Source organism: Anopheles gambiae, chromosome 2 (genome assembly GCF_943734735.2).
Source record: "Anopheles gambiae chromosome 2, idAnoGambNW_F1_1, whole genome shotgun sequence".
In the NCBI taxonomy this organism is placed as follows: Eukaryota; Metazoa; Arthropoda; class Insecta; order Diptera; family Culicidae; genus Anopheles; species Anopheles gambiae.
The window spans coordinates 102,702,927-102,729,110 of record NC_064601.1 but is presented as its reverse complement, the minus strand read 5'-3'; the positions used below and the strand labels follow the sequence as shown (position 1 = coordinate 102,729,110).

General features: G+C 45.0%; 2 protein-coding genes across 2 annotated transcripts in view; both read left to right on the top strand.

Annotated features, from left to right (window-relative positions):
- LOC5667268 (LIM and SH3 domain protein Lasp) overlaps positions 1-26,184 on the top strand; it is a 58,211-nt gene that overhangs the window by 9,426 nt on the left and 22,601 nt on the right. Inside the window, exon 2 of the mRNA XM_001688840.2 lies at positions 11,402-11,496. Coding sequence (XP_001688892.2) covers positions 11,402-11,496 — 95 coding nt within the window. The remainder of the gene's footprint in view (positions 1-11,401; positions 11,497-26,184) is intronic.
- LOC4576654 (zonadhesin) lies at positions 7,025-10,688 on the top strand. The gene is made up of 2 exons (XM_001237831.3): positions 7,025-9,246; positions 9,335-10,688. The coding sequence occupies exons 1-2, from the start codon at positions 9,147-9,149 to the stop codon at positions 10,624-10,626; spliced, it is 1,392 nt and encodes a 463-aa protein (XP_001237832.3). The 5' UTR covers positions 7,025-9,146; the 3' UTR covers positions 10,627-10,688.

The following is a 26,184-nucleotide window of genomic DNA, read 5'->3' as shown; positions in this document are numbered from 1 at the left end:
TGAAACGACAAGTTCGCTCAGCCGTGAATATAGGAATTATAAGCGCCACTTCTAACACCTCAGAAAATGCAGAATGTAAGGCATTTGTAAAATATTGGGCATTAACAGCTGACGTTGTTCCAGCTTATTTATAGAAGAACATTTTGGAAATTACTCCACGATGAAAGTCCATGACTCCAGCATGTTTGATGGACTATTCAGGTCCAAATTCAACTTTTTGATCATTGTAATCCCATAGAATCTCATCTATTCCTGACCGATGTCATATATCAATGACTCTTTCTTTTCATTGATTAAATTTATCCAAGTCAGGGCAAGATGCTTTCTTTAGTTGCTGGATAGTTTATGTATTTCGATTTCGATCCTTACTTAAAGTATTTGATGTCATCTGTTCATCACACATTGGTATAAGAAGTAAAACAAATCAACAAATTTCGTTGCCCGGTGTCACTTCTTTCCTTACCACAGAATAGTGTTGGGTTTCATGAATCATTCGTTGAGATTCATTCATATGAATCTTCAGTGATGAGTGATTGGAATCTCGAGTCGAATCTTCAAAGATTCATGAATCTGTAAAGATTCACGAATCTTCAAAGATTCATGAATCTGTAAAAATTTACGAATCTTCAAAGATTCATGATTATCTAAATATTCATGAATCTCCAAAGATTCTATAAGATTCAAGATTCATAAATCCAATAAAATTTATATATCTCTTGGGATTCCTGAATCGTTAGAGATGTATGATCTCCATAATATTGAATTTGCTCAATCCCACCTACAACTTGCCCGTTGTCGGTTCAACTGCGTGGTACTTTCCAAGAAAAAAAGTTTCAAAAGCCGTATTGCTTATTATGAAGTTAAGAGATGTATGAATCCTTAGAGTTTTATGAATCCCTAGAGATTCGGTTATCTTTCTAGATATAAGAAACTTATGAGATTCATGAATCTTTCGAGATTCATGAATCTTTCGAGATTCACTTGAGATTCATGAATCATTCCAATAGGGATTCAGATTCTTTGAATCATTCCAAAGATTCATTCAGATTCATGAATCTGAATCTGAATTACCCAACACTACCACAGAATGTCCGTCTTTCCCACTATAGTGGGAACCACCAAACCACCAAAAAACAAATATTGATATTGCTTTCATTGCCGTTCTTTCCCCAATTTTTTGTATAATAACCACTGCAGCTCATTCACTTAGTAAAACTGCCGAGCATATAAATAATGCAAGTTGCAGTGCTTAAGATCCCTAGTAGTCAAATTAGATCTCGAATGTTACCAATTTGGTAGATATCATGTCAACAATCTTGTCAGATGGGTTGTTATACTTTCAGGGATGCTGCCTAGTTGAATTATTCGATAATCATGTATTTATGAGAAGTGTCTATCTTACCCGCAGTGTCCGTCTTCACTTACCTTGCTTGTGAGCTCTTCAAGTGATGAAATATCAAATCCAATATTCTAGCTCAAGAAATATTTTTTTTCTTGACTAAACTATTGTTGTCAAATTGTACTAAAATTTATTAGCAAACAACCACAGACCAACAATCAAATTTGATATCTTCTAGTAAATGATAGCAACTAGCCTCATGTTACCAAACTTTGCATGATCTCACTGCAAGGCAGTGAGTGGCGCTATCGCCTCTCGCCATTTGCCTCTAAACTAATCTAACCATCTCGGACGAAAAACCAACAACGGTGCTAATTTTTGAATAACTTATTCACATAATCTATTCATCCCAGTCCTGTTTTGTGCGTGTCACTTTGATGTTTCTTTCCCCATACGTTTTTTTTCATTTGTTCGTTTCGCTCGATTAATCGAACAGCCTACAAATCTGACCCATAAGTAGTCTGTAAAAACCCGTTCTCCTTGGTGCGCAAGATCGAGTGGATCAATTTTGTTGTTGTTGTTGTTGTTGTTGTTGTAAGCAGTGGTTGATTGTTTTTTTCGATTCCGTTCAAAAGCTATTGTGACTGTGGCCAATGTCGCGCCACATATGCGCACGACCGAACGTGACAATGTAACCCATGGCTGATGGAGTCTTATGTCAATGTCTGGTGACGACGCCGATGATGAGGGGGTTTCGTTTTGGAATTTTTATCAGTGAATATTTAACATTCCAGTGTCACACTCGATCGATAACTGGGGAGTGAGGGAAGTGGAGGAGATACTGGGGCTGGTGCCTGATAAACCTGGTGTTCGAATTCATTAACGCGGCGTTCGTCGTGAAGAGCGTATTCGGGAAGTTGGACTTCCGCATTTTGCTTTTGATGCTTTCGCTTTCGCCTAAAACTGTATATGTGAGTGAGTGCTTTGCAGTTGATTAAAGACGACCGACGATCGTTTGATTTGCATTTGTCAGCGCCAGCTCCGGATGCGATTGATATCGATGCGCTTTCTCCTGTCATTTGGGGCAAACCCCATTATGAAATTGGTTACCATTTTTTGTTTTGGGAACAAACATTAGACATAAATATTGCTCAAAACCATAAGTCCAGCAATGTGGATACAAAGAGCAAGCGAGCGAGTGAAAATAAGGCCACCGCTGCGTGTGGAGTAAAGCTACAAAAAGGGGTGGCACTCGCATCCGACACAAACCAAAGCGAGCCAAAGGCGAGAGACAGAGAGATCACGCGCAACCAGACTGGGTCGTACAGAAATGGAAAAGTTGAAACCCAACCAGATCGTCACTGAAACTGAAAGCTGCTCAGCAAGTTGTCCTGTGGCCGCTCCCCCATTTCTGTAGCGCACACGCTTCTCGGACGATCCTCGGGAGCGACTGGTGGAGGGCACTCCCGATGCGCATTGGCGCTTTACGCAACGGGGGGAAAATAATTATACAAATCATCGGCAGATCATGGGATGTGTGGCAAAGTATACAATGGGGCCGAAGGGGCCACTGAACGAGGAGGGGGGTATACCTTGCACCGAATTTTGCGCAAATGGTTAATATTGTGGCCCGAATGGAGCGCAAAAGGATTGTTTATAATATGCATTAATTTAATTGGCAATGTAGTAAAACCCACACGCTTTGCCTGGGGGCCCGGTTCCAGTTGGTGGTAAGCACACAGTCGCAGCCGTCCTTGTTCCTCCCCCTTGGGGTGCGTAATCTAAACAAGCGACGTGCATAATCGACCACGGCTGCGTCTATATAGCAGCACCGAGGCTTAAATGCTGCAGCAATTACGCAATCGAATGTTCCTCCTTCTGGGGTTGCGTCACGCGTGGAACACAACCTTTTTTTCCCTCTCACTCTCACTCTCTCTCTCTCTCTCTCTCTCTGACCTGTGCTGGTTGCACACAGGAGTGTATGTACTTATAAGGGGGTTAGAGGGGAGGAGGGGGCGATGTTCTTTTAAAGCAAAACATCTTGCAATATCGGTATTGCTGAAAGGTTACATGCTCCAAGTTGGAAGAATCTTAGACTCGCAAAAAAAAGGAAAAAAGTTCAACTTGGCATAGTGATTTTATTTTTAAAATAAGGATTCTGTTTTCAATCAATTTTGGATGCTTAAGAATAAAAAAATTACAATGTGCAAAGCTGTTAAAAAATGAAACAAAATTAAATAAATTCTTACCCCAAGAGTTTGCATAACTTCAGGCGCTTATTACCATGCCAAAATGTGAAACAATTCGCAAAACCAAATTTGTACACTATTTTTATTAGATTAAATTGCTAATTTTCCGCCCCATTATCAAATGGACCATTTTGTTTACTCCGTAAGCCATTCACTTCTCTATTTCTCTTGCACGAGAACGTAGTTGGCAAACAAAAAAAAACTGAACCCGAAAAAGATGTGCTTTTGCGCATGAAGTGTTCGCGTGTAGCCATGCCGCCCGGGCCCCAACCCGTGATCACACTTCCCGGCCGATCAGGGGGGCGGCTGGGGCAAGGTCACAATCTCGCTTGTGAACACCACCGCAGAGCGGTCTCTCTTTCGCTCCCCGCCAAGCGTGCTCCTTCCTTCGATGGCTGGCGACTCTTTATGGGCATCTTGATCGGGCGGCCCAAGAAAACACCGTGCAGCGAGCTACTTTCCGCTCGGATCGTGAAGTTTGCAATGGTTTGTTTCAGCGTCTCTTGCGAGCAATAGGGGGGGTGGGGGGGGGGGGGCAACGACGACCGACCGGTTTTTCGGTTGCATGGACCGTCGAGATCGTTTTCAAACGATCCTCGTCCACGGGAACCTGTTCGATCGCGACTTTGCACACACACACACACATACAGAACACATGCACCAAAGGGGATGATGTGTACGATGGTGTGCAATCGAGCATAAATGTGTGTATCTTCCCCTCGTGGTTGGTGGTTGTCCCGGGGTTGAGAGCGAAAACGCGCCCATGTGGGAACGCGGGTGTATCGACGTGTGTGTTGTTCCCCTTGATTGGTCGTCCGGAACCACTCGCCAAACCCGAACCCGTGCACTGGGAAACGATTGTGTCAACTTGGGTTGGGACGGGTTGACCGGAGTGGTTAGAGAGCAAAAAAAAAAAATGGTCCAACTACAATTGGAAACCGGGCGCGCGCCCGCTCGCTCTGTGTTTGAACTTGAACTGGCCACCCCGATGGATGGTGGTGGGACGCTACAAAGACACTCCATTAGCTGTGTCACAAACGGTTTTTTGTTGTGTGTGTGACAAAACTATGTCCGACAGTTCGTTAAGGTTTGCTGCGCATTATTGTTGTGGCCAGCGGCTTTCGGTCTCGATTAATTGGGTGGCGCATTTTTACAAATAACGAATTTAATTATACATCTAGGAGTAACATGTTTTTTGAAGCAGTTTATTGTTGTTAAAAGAAACAGTCTACAAACATTTGTCATTTTTCAAAGTTAAACCCCACTAATTGATTGCTCGATTGCCGTTTTCATGAACGGTTTGCGAATGTGTTTGAAAAATTCCACTTAAACAAACAATGGACTGCTTGCATTCTTCTTGTAGGTTCACACAATTAAAAAGGAATTTTGCTTAGATTTGGCAGTGCTTTGAGCGAAGCATCTTCCTGTGATTAACAATTCAGCTGAAAAGACACTGCTTCTGCAAAAGATCATTTCAGTAAGAGCAAAAGAGAAGAAGATATTGAGAATGAGGAAATAATTTAACTTTAAAAACGATTCAGCAAAAGGACTTGACTTTTGATTCACCTTTGGATGTGCCCAAAAAGTGACCAAAAATTGTGGGTTTCTCCTTCTACACAAATGTCGCTTTTTTTACGCAAGCCTCCCCTTTTGAAGGGAGTTAAATGCACGTTCAGAACATGGTTTATTGAGCATTAAGCAATGTACAGTCGAGGCACCACTTTTGCATGTCGTTGCCGTGGCCACAGCAAGTGGCAAAACGTTGGGAAAGTTACATCACGATCACTGCTGACCACATAGTCCCATCGCCGTCTTTGTAATCAAACCCCCGTGCACAATACACTTTCACCATTGACCCCTTGTGGCAAGCACCAGCAGCAGCAGCGTGTAGTGCAGACATTAACATAGCTTCTGCTGTTCGGTCGGATCGCCCGGAACGGAACCGGAATGAAACATTCCACCCGACCCGGATATGCAATGTGACCCTTTCCCTCGCACAAAAGCCGGCGAGGAATGTTTTAATCGACAAAACGACGATGGCTTTTTCTTCTGCTGCCGTTTTCCGTGCCCTAAACAGCATTTGGAAGGTGTTAAAAAGAGATGAGGATGAAATTATCCAACGAAATTGGGGTTATTACACCTGAGAAGGGTTTGAATAGTTTTCCGTCTCCTCGGTCCTGCTTGACGTTGAGCTCTGGGCCTCTGAGCTTCTGAGGGTTGTCGGCGACGAAGGGCTCGCTTTCCGTTCCTCCGAATCACTTTCCCTTTTTTGCTGACGCCTAAACGCTAGACTCCTTCTGTCACGGGTTCGTCGCTTGTACGTTTCTAGGCATAAAAAGCGAGATCAAGATCGTGCACCACGCCGATGATGTCTGCAATTTGTCGCAACTACCCTCCGTCCCTGTTAAGTACATCTGTGAGGGGAAGCATTTGAAACCATCATCCCGTACCCGTAAGCCGGGCCATTTTCCATTCACCGGGAAATGGTGAATTAATGGTGTGCAGCGAAACGACTCCCCACCAAAAGCACCAATGACAATCGATGATGATCGTCGCCTGTGGGCTTTTCTTCTGCTCCGAGCTTCCTCTAATGCCATCCGCTCCCTTCGCCCGGGTCATTCGTCATGACTGCTTTCCAGCTTTTCCAGTCAAACCAAACCGCACAAAAAAGTTTGACGCCGAGTTAGGAGTGAAGGAGAAAGTTGCCGCGTGTGTGTGTGTGGCATCATCAGCGCTCAGCTGCAATAATGCCATCGCCATTCGTGTCGCTTGCTGCCACCGCGTGCCTAGTGTCGGATGTCATCATTCAAAACCCTGCTCGCCCGCTTCCTTGTGCGCCGCAACTGTGGAGTGAAGAAAGCTTTTCCCATTTTTGGGGGAAAAGTAACCGGTGACGTTGACAATTGCGCTACGACGCAGTTTGGGAGTAGCAGCAAGTTTGTAACTCTTTTCTTTGTACATGTACAGCCCGGAGAAGAAGGTGTCCGTTCGCCTTTTTTTTGGTGGCGGCGTTGATGGCGGTTACATTACTTGCGCCATAAAACACTCAGCTACAGCTCTTTCCTATCTTCATGAACATGTCCGGTCCGGTGTGCTGCGTGTGTCCAAATGTGGCCACAGTTACGTAAACGGATATGAGGGCTCATCAACACCCAACGCCGCCGCTCCATCTCCTGTTCGTGCGTGGTATCACGTGCATATCCGAACTCTACCGACGCCACTGCTGCTGAATCGGAAGCGTTTAGTTGCGTACATGACACTGTTTCACTTTCCATTTCGATTAATTACCGAGCGTAAATGGACCCAGGGGGTGGTGAAGGCGATAGTAATAGTAGTAGTAGTAGTAGTAGTCGATTCAGCTCTGTTCGGTCGGGGTATTAGTCCATTTGCGCTGTTGAGCGATGACGGGGGGAGAGATAATGATAGGCTGTCCAAATAATTCGACGCTACATTTCTCATCCGGTTGTTGGCGGAACACATTGAGGTTTGACTTGTGTTGGGTTGGGTACTAATACCCATCAGCTGATTCCGTGTAATCGTGCGTGCGTACGTGCCCTCTTGGCGAGGAGTTGAAGTCGTGCAATTAGAATTAGCCATTAGGAAGCGAAACGCCCGCTCGTCGAGGCAAGCGGAAGAATTTGAAGGACTTCCTATTTTATAGTTGACGGCAGGTTGGCCGGCAGGGGTCGACAAAATCCGGTGGGTGATAAGTATTTTGCAACTCGATTGTTCATGCTTCTTAAACAGTAGAATTATGATGACTACTTTTGCAGGACAACAGTTGTTCAACTTAATCTTCATTTAAGAGGATTTAGGGATAGAGGGCGTGCAAAAATGTTAAAGAATGAAATTTCTCGCAAAAGCAGTTAACAGGCTGGTAGAGAAAAGAAACTAATGAATCTTCCATTGTAATTTGCAAGATTAATGAAACTAACTTTTAAGTAATAGCTCTCGCAAATAACTCTTCCGGTGGTGTTTTTCATTAGCTAAAGCCAGAAGTGTATTAAAGATGCCTTTTTTGGTTAACAATGCTTAATAGTCTTTTGGGAATTTAAGTTCCTTTTTCAAAAATGTACCTCAGGCTCTTCATTTCTTTCAATCTGGTTCTTCTCTGAAAAGTTGTGCCGAATCCTATCTTGAGTGATGCAATTTCAAACGTTCACAAGATGTTCGTAGCTTGAACTCTTATTGATAAAGTGTCATGATATGAGATATTGGATACTTTCAATGCTCTTCTTATCATCTTGATCAATTTCTCTTAAACAGTAAGCAAATTGCGTTTTTTCTGTGAATTTTGCAGAAGTTCTAGCTGTTTCGACCATCGAATTGATAAACAAACTGCTGATTAAAGGTTTGATTACCGTCGCAACAAAAATGAAGGCTTTAAAATTTGAGACATTAAACAAAACCAAGCCACGCGGAACTTCTAATCTAGTTAACGAGTGTAATTACTCAGCACATATTTGTGTAATGGAGTTGTTACGCCTAGCACGCTAATCAGTTAATCGTGCATTAGTTCCTCCCTATCGCTCTCGTAACTAGGTATTCTGCAAAATTTGTGTTCAATAGTGTGTTTTGCGCTCTGCGTGTGGCTCTTTTTCTCCCCCTTCTACCCAATGATTGATAACCTTTTCGTGAGGGTATCGCTTGGCACTGACTAAAATTGACGAAGAACCGGCGCTATGCTTGAATGTATGAGGGACTTTTGTGGAGGAGCTGCAGCAGAGCAAGGAACTTCACAAAACTTCACGAAACAACACTCCGCTGGTACCATCCGGGGCAAATGATGGACAAACATGCACTGTTAAAATTTATAACCAAGCACTAAAGGTTGGCATTGCTCCAGTCCTCCTAGGTCACTGGATAGGGTGAGCAAGGCACTCGAACTTGAAGTTTCCTTGGAACTTCTGGCAAATGCAGTACTTTTTGTTTGGTGCAGTGTTTCTCCCTTCATACAGACATTTTCACCTGACGCGCGGGATGTCATAATATTTGGGCACTTTTTCACATGCACACAAAACGCATAAGTTGCCCACTTTCGTCGCGATGAGTTTGATAGTGGAAATTGTAGCCACCGAAAATGGTGGATTCGTTGGAGCCACCGAAAATGGTGGATCTTTCCTTTAGGCGAGGTGCGTCCGTAAGCTTGACACGTTGTTTTGTTACTGGTACGGCGGCACAAGCCAAAAAGAAGACACCTATGCCTTCTTGCTCGCTGTCCGAAAGTGTTTTACCATACTCGCAAAGGGTGTTGTGCGGGAATTCCACGACACGAGGTCCGTTACTGATCGTGTACAACGCTTCCCTTGTGCAGTTTCTGTTATCTAGCACGCACCAGCTACGGTGGCGTACGCGCCCAATGTTTTGCAGGCTCTTATCACGCCCCGAAATGAAAATGTTTATAGTCAGTATATACAAACATGAGAGTTATCACATAATCGTGGTTGTAAGGGTTTTCGTGAGTTTGGCGCAAAATGCACGAAGGATGCAGAGATTTTGATATAAAGTGAAATGTTGACCCTGGTTAGTGGTCAGAGTTCGTTGAAGTTGCAGTCACAATGGAGTCCAATGTCTGGATGTCGCGTTCGTTTCACCTGCTGCTAGTGCTGGTCTGTAGTCTAGCCAGTCTGGCATCAGCCCGTCATGCCTACGGTCCAAGTAAGTCGTACGCCTATGTACCGTATTCTCAGGAACAAGTGATGGGATCTTAACAACTCCAATTCTTTTCTCCAAAATTTTTACCCAGAATGTTGTCCACCGAATGAGGTACTGCTATGGTGTCCTCCCGTCTGTGAACCAACCTGCGACAACGACTGCGTGCCCACGCCGAGCGGAGTTCCAATGGAAACCTGCGTCTGCAAACCAGGCTTCGTCCGACATCAGGGTCGCTGTATTGAGAAGTGCGAATGTCCGGCACCGTGCCCACCACCAACGGAACCTCCAACAGAGTGTCCTCCAGTGGAGATGACTCCAAAACCCTGTGGCCGTACGTTCTACGGCGTGAGCCGCAATGAAGATGTCGTACCATCGTCGTTCAAACCTGGGCCATACTTCCAACAGACTGCACAGTATTCCTCCCAGCCACGCCCATTCGTACATCCTAACCCGTACTCCATGATGTCTCAGTCACAGAACCTTTCGCAAAGCTCCAACTATCTCTACCGGCCGGTGCGACCGTGCCCACCGAAACGGGACCCCCCAACCACGGTATCGCCGTTCGACGTGTGTCCACCGAACGAGATACAGCAGCCATCGCCGATCTGCTGTGAGGAGACGTGCACGACCAACTGTGCCGCTGTGCTCTGTCCGGCTCAGCCTCCGACGGGTCCGCTCGTGTGTACCTGCGACAGTGGGTTCGTGCGGCACGAGGGTCGCTGTATCAAGCGGGAGGAGTGTCCGGTACAGGAGCCGGTAAAGGTGTGCGGTCCAAACGCCCGGTACAGCCCCTGCACGCCCTGCTGCCAGCCGACGTGTGACAACGACTGTAGCAAGATCTTCTGCATCGCAGCCTGCACAGGCCCACCGACTTGTGTCTGCAACGAGGGCTACGTACTGCACAAGGGCCGCTGCATACTGCCGTCCGAGTGTCCCGGCAAGTGCCCACCAGCTACGGAAGCACCACCCCGTCCGTGCCACTACCCCGAGAGTGTTCCGCGAAAGTGTCCACCACCGACGACGGCAGCTCCTCCCTGTCAGGTGCACCATTACACCGAGAGTCCTCGCAAGTGTCCCGCGGCTACTCCAGCTCCGTCCTACGGCTCCGTCTATTACCCACAGAGGACGTGCCCGCCGGCCTGTCCGCCCGGCGCCAGTCTACGCCCCTTCAAACCGTGCTGCGTGGACACGTGCACAACCGACTGTCGTGTGGTGCGGTGTGCGGAAAGTTATACCGGACCTCCGACCTGCGTGTGTGAGTACGGGCTAGTGATGCACAAAAACCGGTGTATTCCGCGGGAACACTGTCCAAGCACGAGCGAGCCGACCTATGGCGGCGGTGGTGGAAGCTACGCCAATACTTACCCATTCTTGATGGATTGATGAAGATTTTATTTATAATAAATTATTATTGTTTTTTGGAGAATAATGTAGAAAGTAACAAATTGTTGGTGTGCCTTATTTGATGAATTTATTGCCTGCAGAGAGAGAGAAAGAGTCTTTTATTTTGCTGAGTTATAGCGGTTACAACGCAATAGAAAATAAAAACTCAGTAGCGTGAAAAATTACTGGGAGTAAGTTGCTAGTCGGCGATGAGATCACTCAGCGAGATATTACGCATCAAAGAGTTATTTAACTCATAATATATTTGATTCGCTGTTGGCAGAGCTGCTAGGCAACTTGAAGAGTTAAATCATGCATGGAGAACTAACTCGGGAAAGAACTATATAATCACTGTGAGAGAGTTGACTTACGGTTTGATGTGTCATCTCGCTTTAACTCTTGAAAAAGCGGTTTAATAAGTCATGAATCACTGTGGTGAGTTAAAAGTCGTACAGAGTTTCAATGGAGATTTAACTCTCGAAAGAATTACTCAAGTCACTAATGATTCAATTCACTGTCAGTGGAACTGGAAGGGTTAATTCTGAAAACAGTTAAGTAACTCACAAATGACTGAATTAACAAATGAGCTAAATGATCTCTTCGTGATGGCTTAATTGAACTAACTCATTTCAAAGAGTTAACTCTTTCACTCTTTCTGGCTCAGAATACATTCCACTAGTTTTAGCACATACAGATGTTGGAGCTACATCTTCTTCATGTTTTACCTAAGAAAACTAACCATTTCTCTTTCTCGCAACCTACATTCTCATTCCAGACCTGGCACAAGACGTGCTTCAAATGTCACGAGTGTGGCATGACGCTCAACATGAAGACGTACAAAGGCTTCAACAAACTGCCCTACTGTGAAGCGTAAGTAAACCATTGCAATTTTTATTCTACCCAAGCTGCAGACTGAGGGTGTGGGTTGGTTGCGCCAAAGCCGAAGGTGGAGCGCGAAACTCGTACGCTGCTGCCCAACCCCATGTCCAGCAGATGCCCTTGATGCTCGTCTGATATTGTCCAGAGCGCGCACCCGCACAAGCATGTGGATGGTTGGTTTTGTAAACTGTTTTACAGTTTTGTGTTTTGTTCTTTCGTGACCACTTTCCCACTGTTGCCTGGTACCGGCCAACTGTTGGGCACGAAACTGACGCTATTTATAAACATTTCGGACGCCATTCGGATTACAGTGTCGCAATCCTGGGCTGGTGGACTTTCGTTTCGTTAGAGTGTCGCGCTGGAGGTACACACAGTCGCTCGCTCCGTCCTCTCTTGTAGGTAAAACCTAGTTCAAGGTCTGTGGAGTCGCAATAGTTCTGAAGTAGTTATGCTTTCAGGAGGCTTAATTCTCACCTATGGCTTCACAGCTTACGCAAGGGTCAATTGGATTAATGAACCACGGGTCAGTACGCTTGTATCGTGTTTCATGCTGGGTTATAACTGCACAACTGTTTTGCTTGATTGTGTCTTAATATTGCCGATCGTTAAATAAAACATTACAGCAACCTGCCCTTCTCTTCTATCCTCTGCAGCGCGGAAGAACTTGTTGCATCGCATCATTCACCCGCAGAAGTACTTAATGTTTTTGAATGAGACTAACCCCGGGCAGCACTCTTTCTCTCTCTACGATATCCCCGTTTGAAATGGCTGCGTTTGGTTTAATTTCTTCTCAACCCTGAAACCGACCCTATGAAATCCAATACCCTGTGTTCATCGAGCATGAGACTCCAAGAAAAAAAAAGCATTGCTGTCACTGTTGATGATACTTTTGAGAAGGGAAATATGCTCCACTCTGGGAACTCAGAAGAAAAAAACAAGAAAACAACACTCGGCCCAAAAGGGAGTGCGCACAGCGAAAGCTATCAGGCACACGGGGACTCTATTTTTATCGACGAACCGTGACGGTGTGTGTGTGTGTGTCGGCGGCAAGTCTTGAAAGAATATCCTCCTCATCCACCGCGCGTCAAACAACCCGCCATTGATATCGGGCTCAATTCTGGCCGCTCTTGGGTCTGCTGCTGGGTGGATTATTCTTCGTTTATTTCTTCATCCACTCCACGCCTGGCAGCTTGGTTGGCTTAAGAGCTTTTCGGTGGGGTTTGCCAGAAATCGGCGTTATGCGCGCTTGCCATCGGTTTCCGATCGCTTGATTTGTTGTCTGTAAGCAATCGTGATTTTGCTCTCTCTCTGTCGTGGGCTCGTTTGAGCATCATGAGCAGAGGTGCAGCAGCAACGGACGTCTTCCGTCAGCGTGATCGTGTGTCTTGGGGGTCCTCTCGCTATCCCGAAAAAAACCCGGCTGTGCACTCAAGAAACGTGTCAAGTGTTCCCGTTCCCGCTGTCTGTTTGAGCGTGGCGTACGTTAGGAAGGAAGGAAGAGGCATCTCTGCATTTCCTCCTTTGTTTTGCAATGCTTGAGCCCCGAGGGAATATGAAATTCGATACATATGGCTCCCCTTTCTTCCACGCGATCAGTTGGAGATGTGTCGGCAGAATGTATAGTGAAGATGCTGAGTTTGTGGTGATGGGAATGTGACAGAGAAAAGACTAGTGTATTAAATCCACGATATTCTTGATTAAATAGAGGATTACAAAAACCCGTACTCCTTGGCTAACAGTAAACAAAATTTTAAAATATTAAGAGTTAAGAAGCCTTCGTTTTATTGAACTTAGTTTCCTATCAACTAAAAAAGACATCTTCGAACAAACCAAACTCTAACCTTTTTTTATTATTATTTCTTACCAATCTACATGTTCTCTGCACATGCAAGATTGGGGAATTAAAGTGCATACCGTTTGAACTAAAAAGCGTCATATTTCAGCTTGTTTTGTTTAGTTGAGTCGACGAGTGATATAAATCTTCGCAGGATTTCAGCTTGTGCTTTGAGTGAAAGTACCAAAATACCAACATATTCACTTTCACAGTTCCTTTGATTGCTGTTCTTTTACCTCACAGTAGATAGCTAAGCTGATTTTATTACTCGATCGTGTTTCGTCAATTGTTATTGAATAATATAACTTTTTAAAATGTGCTATCTTACTATTAAGTATTTCCCTGAACTTGAGTGCGATCAATTCTAGAGTTCTTCTTTTGGTGTTCTGTCAGAGGCATAAGCGACTGTGGAAGGCAACGTTGTAGGGGACGATAGAGACAGTTTTCCGGTGCTGTACATCGACCCTTTACCACTGGAACCACTGATGAGTCTTATAAACCCAGCGCAAAGTTCATTAAAAGGCAGGAAATTAAATCTCTGTAGCCTACTTACACGCTGCATTCCCAACATCTCATTACCCCCTCGTTCGAGGAGTTTGAGCCTAAATCAAGAGAAAGTTTATCCAAAAAAAGAGTACCATCTTTCTTCTGGCGGTGGCCTTGCTGCTTCCTTAACTACCCCTTTAACACTAGGCAAATTGGCACCTCCCCTGTCTTCGCCGGGTGGACGACCCACACACTGTACAAAACCTAACGAACGGAGAGAGTGGGACGGACGCCGAGTATGTGTTTTTTGAATGGTGAATTTTGCCACCTGACGCTAGTTGCGCCTCTCGGTACGGAGGAAAAAATTAGCCACCCCAATGTGGGTCAGGGGCTCAAGGGTTCCTCCCCTCCCCATACCCGCCTCATCAAGGTGGTCTAAATCCCCTAATTTGTTGAGTGTGATTGTTTGCGTATTTTTTACGTTCTTCTTTCTCTTCTTCGCATTATCTGCGCTTTTACTTTGTAAATTATGGCGTTATAAATTCCAATCTCACCTTCATTCAGTCGACATGATAAAAACATGGCACAATGAATAACAGAAAAAGTCCGATAGTTGGTAGTCAGTGTTGTTGTGTGTATCGTAAATGCTTTTTAGACGAAATTTGGCGTTCGATTTTTTGCCCCACTGCATTCCATGGGCCGAAGGTACCTCCCAGAATGTGTTTGGCGTGATGTGTGATAGTCAAAGTTACAATGTCGCATTGGTGCCATTTTTTTCTTCTAGGTGCTAGTTGTTTTATTGTTTTTTGTTTTGGACGCCAAGTGGCCATGAAGGTTAACTTGCCGCATGCTCGCATCAACATTGCTGTACGTAGAGGAATTTCACTGCGGGAGCATTCCTGTGGTCCGACCATTTTTTTCTGTTGAAGAGTTCACTTTCTCGGCCAGAATGCTGATGCGTTTTTCAGGGTTTTCCGAAGAAATTTCAAGGAATGTACACAGTGCGCGTTAAATAGTGCTGAACAATTTACTAATACGCAAACTGAAGGATCTGCCCTCTACATTGGCTTCCGTTTTAAAGGTTCGCCGGTTTCCTTCCCTGTTTCGCTATGGGCAACCCCGGCATGATCCGCGGTAGCTCAGTAGCTAATTATATGAAATTACTTCATTCCATTTCGCCATTTTGTCGGTGGCGTTAATTCTTCCGGCGTGGAGCGCAACATTGAAGTAATTCACTCGCAAAGGCCAACAACTCGCCCATGGTCCGCCCAATCGATTGAGACCGAACAGTTAAGTAGTGCCACTGCCCGGTTACTTTTGATGAACGATTCATAATGGGTGAGATAGAGTGAAACGGGGGAAATATTTATCCGTCCCGCCCCGAAAGGTCGCGGGCCTGTGCATTTTGGCGCTGGTTGTGGTGTGCGCGGTAAGGAAGTGAAATAAATAAATCATACCTAGCTACTACTAAAACACAGTCGGTACAGAGCCTAGAAGTAAGCGGATTGGATTGGATTATTTGCTGCTACCATCCTGTGCATATCGTGCATACCGTAAAGCGTTTGTGAATGCGTATTTCGGGCGTGAAATACGGCCAGCTGTTCGAAATCTGTGCTCCGTGAGGTTATGCCGCGTTTCGGTGTGGCGGGGGCATACCCTGGCGAAGGTGTTACAGGTCACGATCACGTAAAACGGGGCATTGCAGGGTAAGAAAAAAGGCCAGATCGGTACCCAGATCGAGTGAGCGAGATTGAGAGAGAGAGAAAGGGAAATGATTAAAGGGCATCGTGTTGTGGCGGAGCTTTCTATCAAAGGAGGTTGACTTTACTCCAGGGGCCCTATAAGCGCCAATATCTTGAAATCCCTGGACAGACCTGGGGAAACCTAAGGAGATGGTAAATGTAAGCGCTCTGCAACTGTACAAATATTTTACATCGCAAAAGTTGGCCTAGCTTGTGAAGCACTGCTATCATTATCTTGTACTTAGGCTTAGCTGCTAGTAGTACGGGCTAGAAGTTGGCTTTAGCAACTGATAATAACAGAGCGCGAAAGCGCTGGAACGTGTGCAGTAAACATGGAGCTCCCGCAATAAAGATAGCAATGTAACTGGACTGCGGACACTATCGAACACCAGGTTACAACCGGATACTTTGAATCCTTTTTTTTGGAAATCGTTGGAATGTGCTCAGTTGGTGATAATCCAATTACCGTACCGTAGCTGAGAGAGTCGTTCGCCGTTTGCTGTCACACAAACAAGTTTGAAAAGGTTATTTTCCGTTACCGCATCGATCGTTCGGCGAGTTCCAATTTCCAACGGCTCAGTGGCAGCACGTGGCACCATGGTCAGCTGAGAGCACCAAGATATCAGCGTACTTCTTAGTGGGAAAAAACATTCCCGATTTTCAAATGTCACCTCCATCGTGCGTGTGCCCCGTAGCGTAAAGACTGCGAAAGATAAGAATTCACACCGAGTTCGGTATCGGTATCACCTTCACGCGGATTGTTCGTCCACTGGCTCGGTCGATTGTAAATCTCTGCCCGTGCCCGTGAGCGGAGCTTAGGCATGATTTGTGGTATCGCGGTGTGTGTGTGTACCGTTTTGCTGCGTGGGGATTTGGTTTCATTTCCGAAATGCCCCGGCCACGACGCTGTGTCTGTTCGGTGTTGTTTTTTGGTAGAAAATGGGTCGCCTGAGGTAGCTAACGGAGCTCTGGAGCGGGGGGGTTGGTTGCTGGTCTAGTAATTTTTAAAACAGTTTGAACCGCTCGTGATCTTCCCCTGCTGGCTGGCTTAGGCACCCGTTTAACGTTAGTAAGTGCGGTGGTTAATGGAGCGTAGAAAGCTTAAGCCTGGTGTGCCGTAATCTGACAGTTGTGATCCAAAATAATGGTGATAAACGTTTGCTTCAACTTATTGATAATGAGGGCCGGGCGGTGGGTGCAAAGCGCTTAGCGAAATGGGGTTATTTTTGTTTTGTGTTGTGCATAACTCATGTAATGCGTAAAAATCACTGAAACATTGAAAAAAGAAAAAATATCATTAAATAATAACATCAATTCTATGTACAGTTTAATTTTCTAACCTGATTTGTTTCGTCATTATTAGACGCCACAGTCCAAAAATAGTGCCTGCCATCTTGAAATCAACTAATAAACTTATTGTGCTGTAACATACTATTATTGGGGCCCTTCACGATTCTAGTTATTTTTTTGTATGGAGTTTGACAGTTGGAGGCTGAAATCATGTAAACACTCCATACAAAACCACACAAAAATCTAGCCTGCAATTTTCAGTCTGGATTATTCTAGCCTCAAAGCAAGAATTAGATTCGAGTACCTGCTCGAAAAATGGCAAAACAAGGTGGTGTTTACATTTATCACAAGGTGCATTAAAGAGATCTGGTGATGGAATCTAGAATCAAAGTGTATGTAGTCCAGATGGTCTCATTGCTATGTTTTTATTGCTATGCTATTTCATTGTTTTTTTATAACCAAATTTAATTATCACTTTTTGACAAGATGGGTGAAAATGTCTGTTCAAACAAGCTTTCTGCAGGCTTGACGAATACACAAAACACTCTTAACATCTTTATTCAGAAGCAGAAGCGATAAAAATCAGCCTTCTAAATTCATACACCTTGGGATAAGTCCACCCGCTTAGATATCTGCTCGAAAACTGCTATACAATGCAAACAGCTGACAGGCTGAAATTTTAGCCTACGAACTTAAAACGGAAAGGCCCCAATAACCGTTTCTTATTAGTGTATCAGACATGAAAAATGATCCTCTATTATCTTCTATTAAACTATCTGAAGTTAGGCCACTGTTGCTTTCTCCTTGTTTTCTATTGTTGTGTTAATTCTTTTCATTTTTTTCGTATCTCTTATCCTGTTATCTCGTTCATACTAGCTTATACTTTTATATTATCTTCTTTTTATTTTAGAATCAACATATTTGTTTTTTTTTCTCTTTATTGTATTGTATTCATTTGTATTGCATGTTGTATAAGTTTTGGGAATCTAAAGTAGATTTTCAGGCATTTTAATCTTCATTTATATTGTTGTATCATTCGTTTTCATGTAAGGAATCTCCTTTCTTCAGTTTGCTCTATTGATTTCAATGACTCTGGCTCCTTTTGTTGAAGTACCTTGTTACGTTTAATCGCTTTAATAAAAACATTTACCTCCTACGAAATGGCTAAACCATAGACTCCAAAGTTTCCTTTAAAAAAAACTATATTCAGTGGCATACTAAAATTGGGTGAACTTTTCACCAATCGCTCCGGTGTATTGTGCCGAAGATTCGTGCCGCCGGAAAGGTCTGATGAAAAATTTCACCTTTTGCTTCAGAACTGTAATTGGAGATTCTGGGCCGAGGCCTGGGAGAGAGAGATCTGGCAAGCGAGATCCCCGTTCCCATCCCATGCAGCGAGACGACCCGTACGGCACGTGGCCGCACCATTGTTTGGCTGCGCTTTCTTCCTGTGTTCCGCCCTGTCGCGCCAGCCGCCGCCCTGCTGAACTGCAACTGATCCCCGAGCTCACCCTCACTCGCTTCGGGGCGCACTTTATAAGTCAGAGGAAAAGTGCACCTTTTTGTCGGTTTGCCAGGGGAAGACGGTGGTCGTCAGGCAACGCCGGGCAGGTCGTGTACGGTAGAATAACATCATCGGCGCGCATGATTTGTCGGTCTCGTTTCCATTTTATGCCCCCTCCACACCCTCCCCAAGAGACCCTCACCAGCTTCAGCAACAGTCGGCAGCGGTGGTGGTTTATGGAGCGTTCCGAGTTTGACATTTTGACCTTTTGCGGCTGAAGGTTTACCGATGCCGGCGCGGAATGCTTTTTTTTCTTTCTTCTAAATAAAGTCTTTCTCTAAGCGGTGCTGCTTTCACGACCGTGCCATGACGTCCTCCGTGATCACAGGCGGTGGGGAAGGGTTAAGAAAATATGGAGCGAAAAGGCATTCCAGGCCGGCCGCGGCTGGCTTTCTATGCTCTATCCTGGCGGGAAAGTGTGGTACCGCCAGGGAGAAGCGCGATGCCGTGAAAGCGTCACTGATGGATTCGCTTGCCAAACCGTTCGAGGCGCCATTTGATTCAAAGCGACCCTTTGTGTGTGATGGAGCAGCGGAAGGTGTACACCATCCTTACCTCCCGGGTATGACTTTGATGGTGACCGTATTCCCCGTCTCTTCCCTCCCCTCATCCTCTGCCAGAAGATCATTAAAGTGAAAGTACTCGGCGTGTTCAATTACGGGCGCGCGAGTGCGGTGGTGATGGTGTCGGCGACTGATCGACGACTTTGCGCCTTAAGCTACGCGAGGTTGGTGATCGGTTACCGAGGTGCATCAATACGGTTCGCTCTTTATAAAACGGTGACTTGGAATATCGATTTGTTCGATTGCTACAGAAATGTTGGCATTTAATGTGTGTGTGTGTGTGTACGGCAACCCTATCAGCATGACAATGATAAGCTTTGGTACTTGAAATGGGGTTGTTCAAGTATGTTACACCTGTTTCCATCTACGTTCGAATCTCGTGCCGTTTGCATCGAATCGCAAACCGCCTGCTTCGAATCGCATGCCACTACGATCGAATGCGTGCACCCATGGGCGAATCGCGTGCCAGTACGGTTGAATCGCATTCCACTATGGTCGAATCATATGCCACTACGATCGAATCGTGTGCCGCTACCATTGGATTTCTGAAAGCAAGAGCATAGTGAACTGTTTGTTTACGTTTGAAATCTGTTTCCTTCTTCGCGACGGCATTTCATTTGTAAAATACTAATAAATGGGATTTATTCTCTGATTATAGGTAAACCCCACGAATATTGGTTGAAACCAAGGATTTTACCATCAATAACGAACACCGAATATTAGTTGAACACAAGGATTTTACCATCAACAAGGGACCACGATATTCGTCGATAACAAGGATTTTACGTGTAATCAGTGAATAACTGCCTTTTATTAGTACTATTTTACAAACGAAATGCCGTCGGCGAAGAAGGAAACAGCTTTCAAACGTAAACAAACAGTTCACTATGCTCTTGCTTTCAGAAATCCAATGGTAGCGGCACACGATTCGATCGTAGTGGCATACGATTCTACCATAGTGGAACGCGATTCAACCGTACTGGCACGCGATTCGCCCATGGGTGCACGCATTCGATCGTAGTGGCATGCGATTCGAAGCAGGCGGTTTGCGATTCGATGCAAACGGCACGAGATTCGAACGTAGATGGAAACAGGTGTATGTTGCATGTTTAAAAAGGTGTTGTTTGTCTTTGAATTCAATGTTTGATGTTGTAAGATAAATTTATTGATCATTTACTAAAACATTCCAACCTAACTCAACCAGGCAATTTATTAAAAAAAACATCACCAAACTGTGTTGAAAACTGTGATGCGCCGGCTGATTGCATCCGGGCCCCGGGATCCACTGTGCCCCCACAATTGGCACGTTTCAGCAATCAGCGCAATCGGCGTGTTGTTTTGTTTTACTCTGTGTTTTTTTTTAATTTATCAGCTGCTGAACTCTTTGCTGACCTGCTGCTGATTGATTCCATTAGGCGCGGAGACAGTTGTGCCGTATTTATTAATGTGCCCAGTGACGCCCGGTTATGACATACGAGCGCGCTAACAACGGCTCTCCACCGCCCATAGGACAAACAAACAAACAATCGATCGTTCAGCAAGTGGCATACCGGTGGGAACTAGCCGGGCAAACTGGCCTAGGGACGAACGTGATTGACTAACGAACGGCACTTGCTCGTGCCGTATAGAGCCGTATGTGACGGTATGTGACAGTATAAAGCGAAAAGACCTGCGTCCGAAAGGTGTGCCCGTTCGCGTATATTAATCGGACAGCTTATTAAGTGCTCTTAGACAGCGTTGAGTTGCGTTGCGTGTGTGTGGGATGTTAGGAAATCAGGTTGCGATTGTGAAGTGTCCGGTGTACTCACTCACGTGGTTGCTGCTGATAACAGCAGTAGTAGGTCTAATGATGGGTTGTAACTATTTGAAATGATGGCTTTTTGTTCGTGAATAACACATGAGCCCGATAAGAGGGTGGGTGGTGCCTAATCGCTAATCCGACCGCTGGTGGATCCAGTGTCTATCCATAATTAATAACTGCGATGACATAGATGTGTTAGCAATTGGCAATATCAAGCGGAGAAAAATGGATGACACTTCTGTGTCAGTTCGAGCGAACGAAGAGACTGATGTGTCAATAAATTAAAGATTGTTTTTCCTTTCTGAAACGTAAGATTGTTTTTTATCGATTTTTTATGTGGATAAATGGCGTTTGCAATAAACGACACAACCGTAACCGTGCTTCGGTGAATGTTTGAGAATACCATGCAAAAGCAAACGTAAAGTACGCATCACAACAGTGGGTTATGAAAGGGACATTTTGTACCTTGTACGGGCAATTGAGCAATGAAAGAGAAAATAAACATAAAATGTCTGTTGTTGATTCATCAGTTTTGGTTGAAAACTCAATTAAGGGGAGAATAAATCAAATATACAGCGTAAATCCAATATTTTCATATTCAATTTTGGTACCCTTTTCAGGGTAATAACATAAAATTAATAATTAGTCAAATATGATGTCAGCTTCTTGTTTTTTCAGATTGCAAAGCTCTTTTATTTAATAAATAATCAAATTGCTCTTGGTTGCGATTGATTACTAAGTTTTGAATCGATGATCCTAGCATGATATACTGTGCTTAAAGTACCCTCAAGGTACCGCTTATTTGCCTGCAATTGAAGAGCCGTTTAATGGTTAATTAGCAGTCGTTAATATCCCATTTAAACAGCATATAACCAGTATAAACTTGTATAGTATTTCTCATGTCAAATTTCAATTAAATAGATAAATAGGAGCATCAACTCTTAAATAGTGGGGTCTTTACCAGTGTTGCGAACGGTGACGTTCATCGACATAAAATTGTAAACATTCATTCGATTTGAAGCTTCCCATTCCCATCTCTCTCTGTCATTTGACATTCCCGTCAAAAAATGTCATTTGACATGAAGACATTTTCAAGATACATTCATTTGACATTCGCCAACTTGTATGAATCGTGAACTGTGTCGTATTGCAAACGGCCGTATTCATGTCAAATTACAACAGAGCGAGCGGTGCAAAGGCTTTCATTTCACTAGTTTTTGCTATTTCACTAGAATCCCCATCTTCAGCGACGATACACTTCATAATCCTCCGATCGTATCGATTTGTGTTGTTCAAAAAATGTCAAATGACATTCAGGCTACATTGTTTACATTTCATGTCATTGCATCAGCCCTGACGGTAGCAACACGAATGAATTTCGTTTAATGACAGTCGTGTCGTGGAAGCATTGAATGTCATCAGCCAAAAATTATTTTGACCGGCTGTTTACGGTGACTGTCATGAAAAATGTCAACAGTTAACAACACTGGTCTTTACCGTTTTAAATTGGTAGGCTGAAATTTCAGCCTGTCAGCTGTTTGCATTGTACAGCAGTTTTCGAGCAGCTATCCAAGCGGGTGTAATATACAGGTGGACTTATCCCAAGGTGTATGTATTTAGAAGGCTGATTTTTATCATCTTTGTTTCTGAATGAAGATTTTACGAGTGTTTTGTGTATTCGTTAAGCCTCCAGAAAACTTGTTTGAGCAATAGCTTTCACCCGTCCTGTCAAAAAGTGATATTAAAATTTGGTTATAACAAACATGCTACGAAACTACCTGTACTACATACACTTTGATTCTAGATTCCATCGCATGATCTCTTCAATGCATCTTGGGGTAAATGTAAACAACACCGTGTTTTGCCATTTTTTCGAGCAGGTACTCGAATCTAGGTTTGAGGCTAGAATAATCTAGACTGAAAATTGCAAGCTAGTTTTATATGTGGTTTTGTATGGAGTGTTAACACGTCCAACTGTCAAACTCCATACAAAACGCTGACTAGAATCGTGAAGGGCCCCGGTATTAGCTAATAATAAACCCATGGTTTTTGGATGTTTATGTAAGTTTTTGGGAAAACAACACAACTCTATTATTTTTTTTCCCTACTAAACCTAACCTTGCTTTATAGATGGAATCAAAACTTAATTTTTTTATGATCACTTCTTTGCGAATTGCCTTGTTTGTTTTTTTTTAAATGGTAATTAGGTACTCTTTTATTTACTTTTAATTTAATAATCATTTTAATTATCTCGTATATTCTTTCCACCAACATACCACTATGCGCCGCAGCGAAACCGATTCCAGCACATTGGTTTTTCTCGTTTGCCTTGCCCCAAACAACTTCCCATTTCCCTCCGCTTTTGGGTCCCGTGAGAGTCTTTTCGGTGCGGTTTTTCAACACTTCAACACAGTAAAGGGAAGAACCAAAAACACACACACTAAAGAAAGACGGAAAACACGTTCCGCAATCCGCGTCGAACCTCGATGGCCACAAAATATAAACAAATCGGTACCGTTTTCCATCCATAAACAGAGCTATGAATCTCGTACACCACCGCGCCCGTTCCTTTCCACCCGTTGTTTTGCCCTATCTTTCGTCTCGCGCTTAGGTCTGCCTTTTTTTAGTGTTTTAGTTCAAAAGAACCTACCCGAAAGTATTGGGAGGCGGGCAGGCGGACTGCCAGTGCAATCGCTTTTAGTGTTTTCATGAGCGCTCCCAAACTCTCCCCCCAGCCCCCAGCTTGAGTAGCATAATCCATGTTTGAGCACGATTTTTGGCGTGTGTCTTCGTGTATACGTGGGAGCGTATGGGGCCGGTTGGGCATGGGCTGGGCGAGTGAATTCGCGAAAACCAAGGATAGCCACTTCCGCCGAGATCTGAGAGAGTGAGTGAGCAGCGAGCGCAAAGTTCGATGCACTTTCAGGTTCGCCTTTGCGGCCCAGAGTGCAACACAGCAAGCAACGGTTGGTGTGGATGCATTTTACTCCACACCAGTGTGTGTGTGTGTGTGTTTTTGTGACTGACTTTTGCTACTGGCACCGCCGCTAGAGTGGTAAATCCTGTTCCGCCTTGTGCCCATGCGACCCCATGCGCTCTCTGCGACGTACTGAAATGTGTACGAATTCCAAATCGGATCTCGGATGTAAATGAGACACGACACACACCGAGCGAGTGTGCATTGGTCTGGAGGCCCCTGGTGGTGGTGGTGGTGCATGATTTAATAATCATCGTCTGCATCGCCGTGCCGTGCCGGGGGGATTTTGGGCACTGTCTGACGGGCCCGCACGGTTGGCTCCGGCGCTGTCACGGAGTCTGGATCGCGGCCTTTTGCCAGTGGAAATTCGCTTGGAATCTGCTACATCACACCAACATGGCAAAAGGGGGAAATTTTTCGATTTCCGGCACGTAATTCTCGCGCGGCATTAAAAGCGAATCTGACGTGTGTCTAGGCAGCGCCGTTGGCGAATTGGATGGATAGAGTTTACGCTATTAAATTTTGAAGCACTTTTGTAGCTGCTCGATCGATCGTTGTCGAAAATTGTGCGATGCTCTTGAGTGCCTTGTACATCCGGAGCAAGGTTTACATCCTCCTTACAGTATGTTTTGGTCGTCGGTTTTGATCCCCTGCCGGAGCTCAAGTTGGCTTCGTTCCAACTCGGTAAAACTCGATTGGCATTGTCCACATGCACATGTCCCCGGGTTTGGAGGTTGTGAAGCCAAAGCCCCCCAGCACATTAAGCAGCACCGGCCGCAGCATGGTGTTTTTCTGGTATCTGCGATGATCCAAAGCCGCCGCATTGTCGCATTGCGGGGTTGAAGCTCGAGCTGACCTGAAAAGTTTGGGTCTGCGGGCCGTCCATTAGTTGAAGGTCTCGACCTTTTCGTGGCGCACTCCCCCTGAAGTGCTTCCAGCAGTCGGCACGAGAGCGCTCCCTCTCCGAGAGAAAGACACTGACGACATGCTTTTGAAGTGTTTGAGGGCGTTGAACCTTTTGTTTGAAGACTGAGGAGCCCTAGAAGAGAGAGGAACCTGTCATGCTACTACTTGGGTGTCACTAAACTCCAATGGCCGTTAATTGTTGGGATCATCCCTTATTCCCCGCTCTTACTCTTGGACCTTTGCTAACATCACAGCTCGTGACGAGCCAGTTCAGTAGTTCGTGAGGGGTGTTAAACAGTTTTAGTGCGTGTTTTTGAATGATGACCGTGTCGCGTGTCTCGTCACAGACGGTCCAACGTTCCCTACCAAACAAAAAAAAAGCAATACGAGACGCAACACCAACAGACACAGACGAAAGCGATTGCTGGTGACATCCGGCTGCATTCGAGGGCACGGGGTGTAATTTTAATTGAATCTAATTATATCCAAATGCAAGCTCTGGCCCGCCACACTGGATAAAACGGTCGTAAAATCAGCACCAGCGTCCTAAGCCGCTATGGTGTGTTATGATGCTGCCACTGGGGCAGGCATTTCCAAAACGCTTCTTCACACCAGTTTAATTCTCACCAATTCATGAAGATTTATTGGTTGATGACGAGAGGGGCTACACTTTACGCGTCTGTACGTTCGTAACACATCACCATCGTCGGCTGGCGAAGATTGGCGTCCCCGTTCCGTTCGAGGTTGGAGGTGAGATCAAGCGCATCGAGCTGCGAGCGGTCACGTCCTCGTCGGTCTTCCCAGTCGGCGTGTGGGTGGTGATGGTTTAAGGGTGACCGTTTGGCTTAGAAGAAGCCTGCCAGGGCGCAATCAACGTGTCTGGTAGTGCGTGTAACACCAGTAACACCAGGAAGTGCTTCTGCTTCGTGTGCCTTCATTAAACCAATCGCGCCGCGCAAAGACACGCACGCAATGAACGCACAAACGCGGGAGAAGAATGGCTTTCGGCTCTTCGGGAAGGAAAGAGTCCAGTTTTCTGCAAAACGCGAGAACACCATTAGAGAAAGAACAACATCAACGCTTCGTAAGCCGCATTTGTCGAGAGAGAGAGACACAAACACACACGATAGTTGCTCGTTTAGTAGGCAGTAACAGTACGGCTTAATTTGTGTTTCCCGCTTCCAAGACGGTTGTGCCTCTCAACCCGATCAGCCCGGAACATAAACAACCCCATCACAGCTAACGGGGGAGGCGAACGAAAAGGGCAACGAATTAACTACGCACGATTCGAAAGAAGGAAAAAAAATGCTTCAGTGGGTGGAAAACATCTCTAACCACATCCCCATCGAAGCCTAGAGGAACTGAGGGGGGGATAAGATAGAAGAATAAAAATAGTAATTGAGCTCCCGGGTGCTGCCCCTGTAAGACCTCGCAAAACAACAACGGCGGCTTTGAGCAGTTAAGAAGCGGGAATCAAAATCGTCCGATCGTCCCAGGAGAGTGTGTTGTGCGATAG

Excerpts from the sequence above, each read along its gene's own strand:
- LOC4576654 (XM_001237831.3), top strand. The coding sequence starts at position 9,147 with ATGGAGTCCAATGTCTGGATGTCGCGTTCGTTTCACCTGCTGCTAGTG. Across the intron at positions 9,247-9,334 it reads CCGTCATGCCTACGGTCCAA|AATGTTGTCCACCGAATGAG; the intron begins GTAAGTCGTACG and ends ATTTTTACCCAG.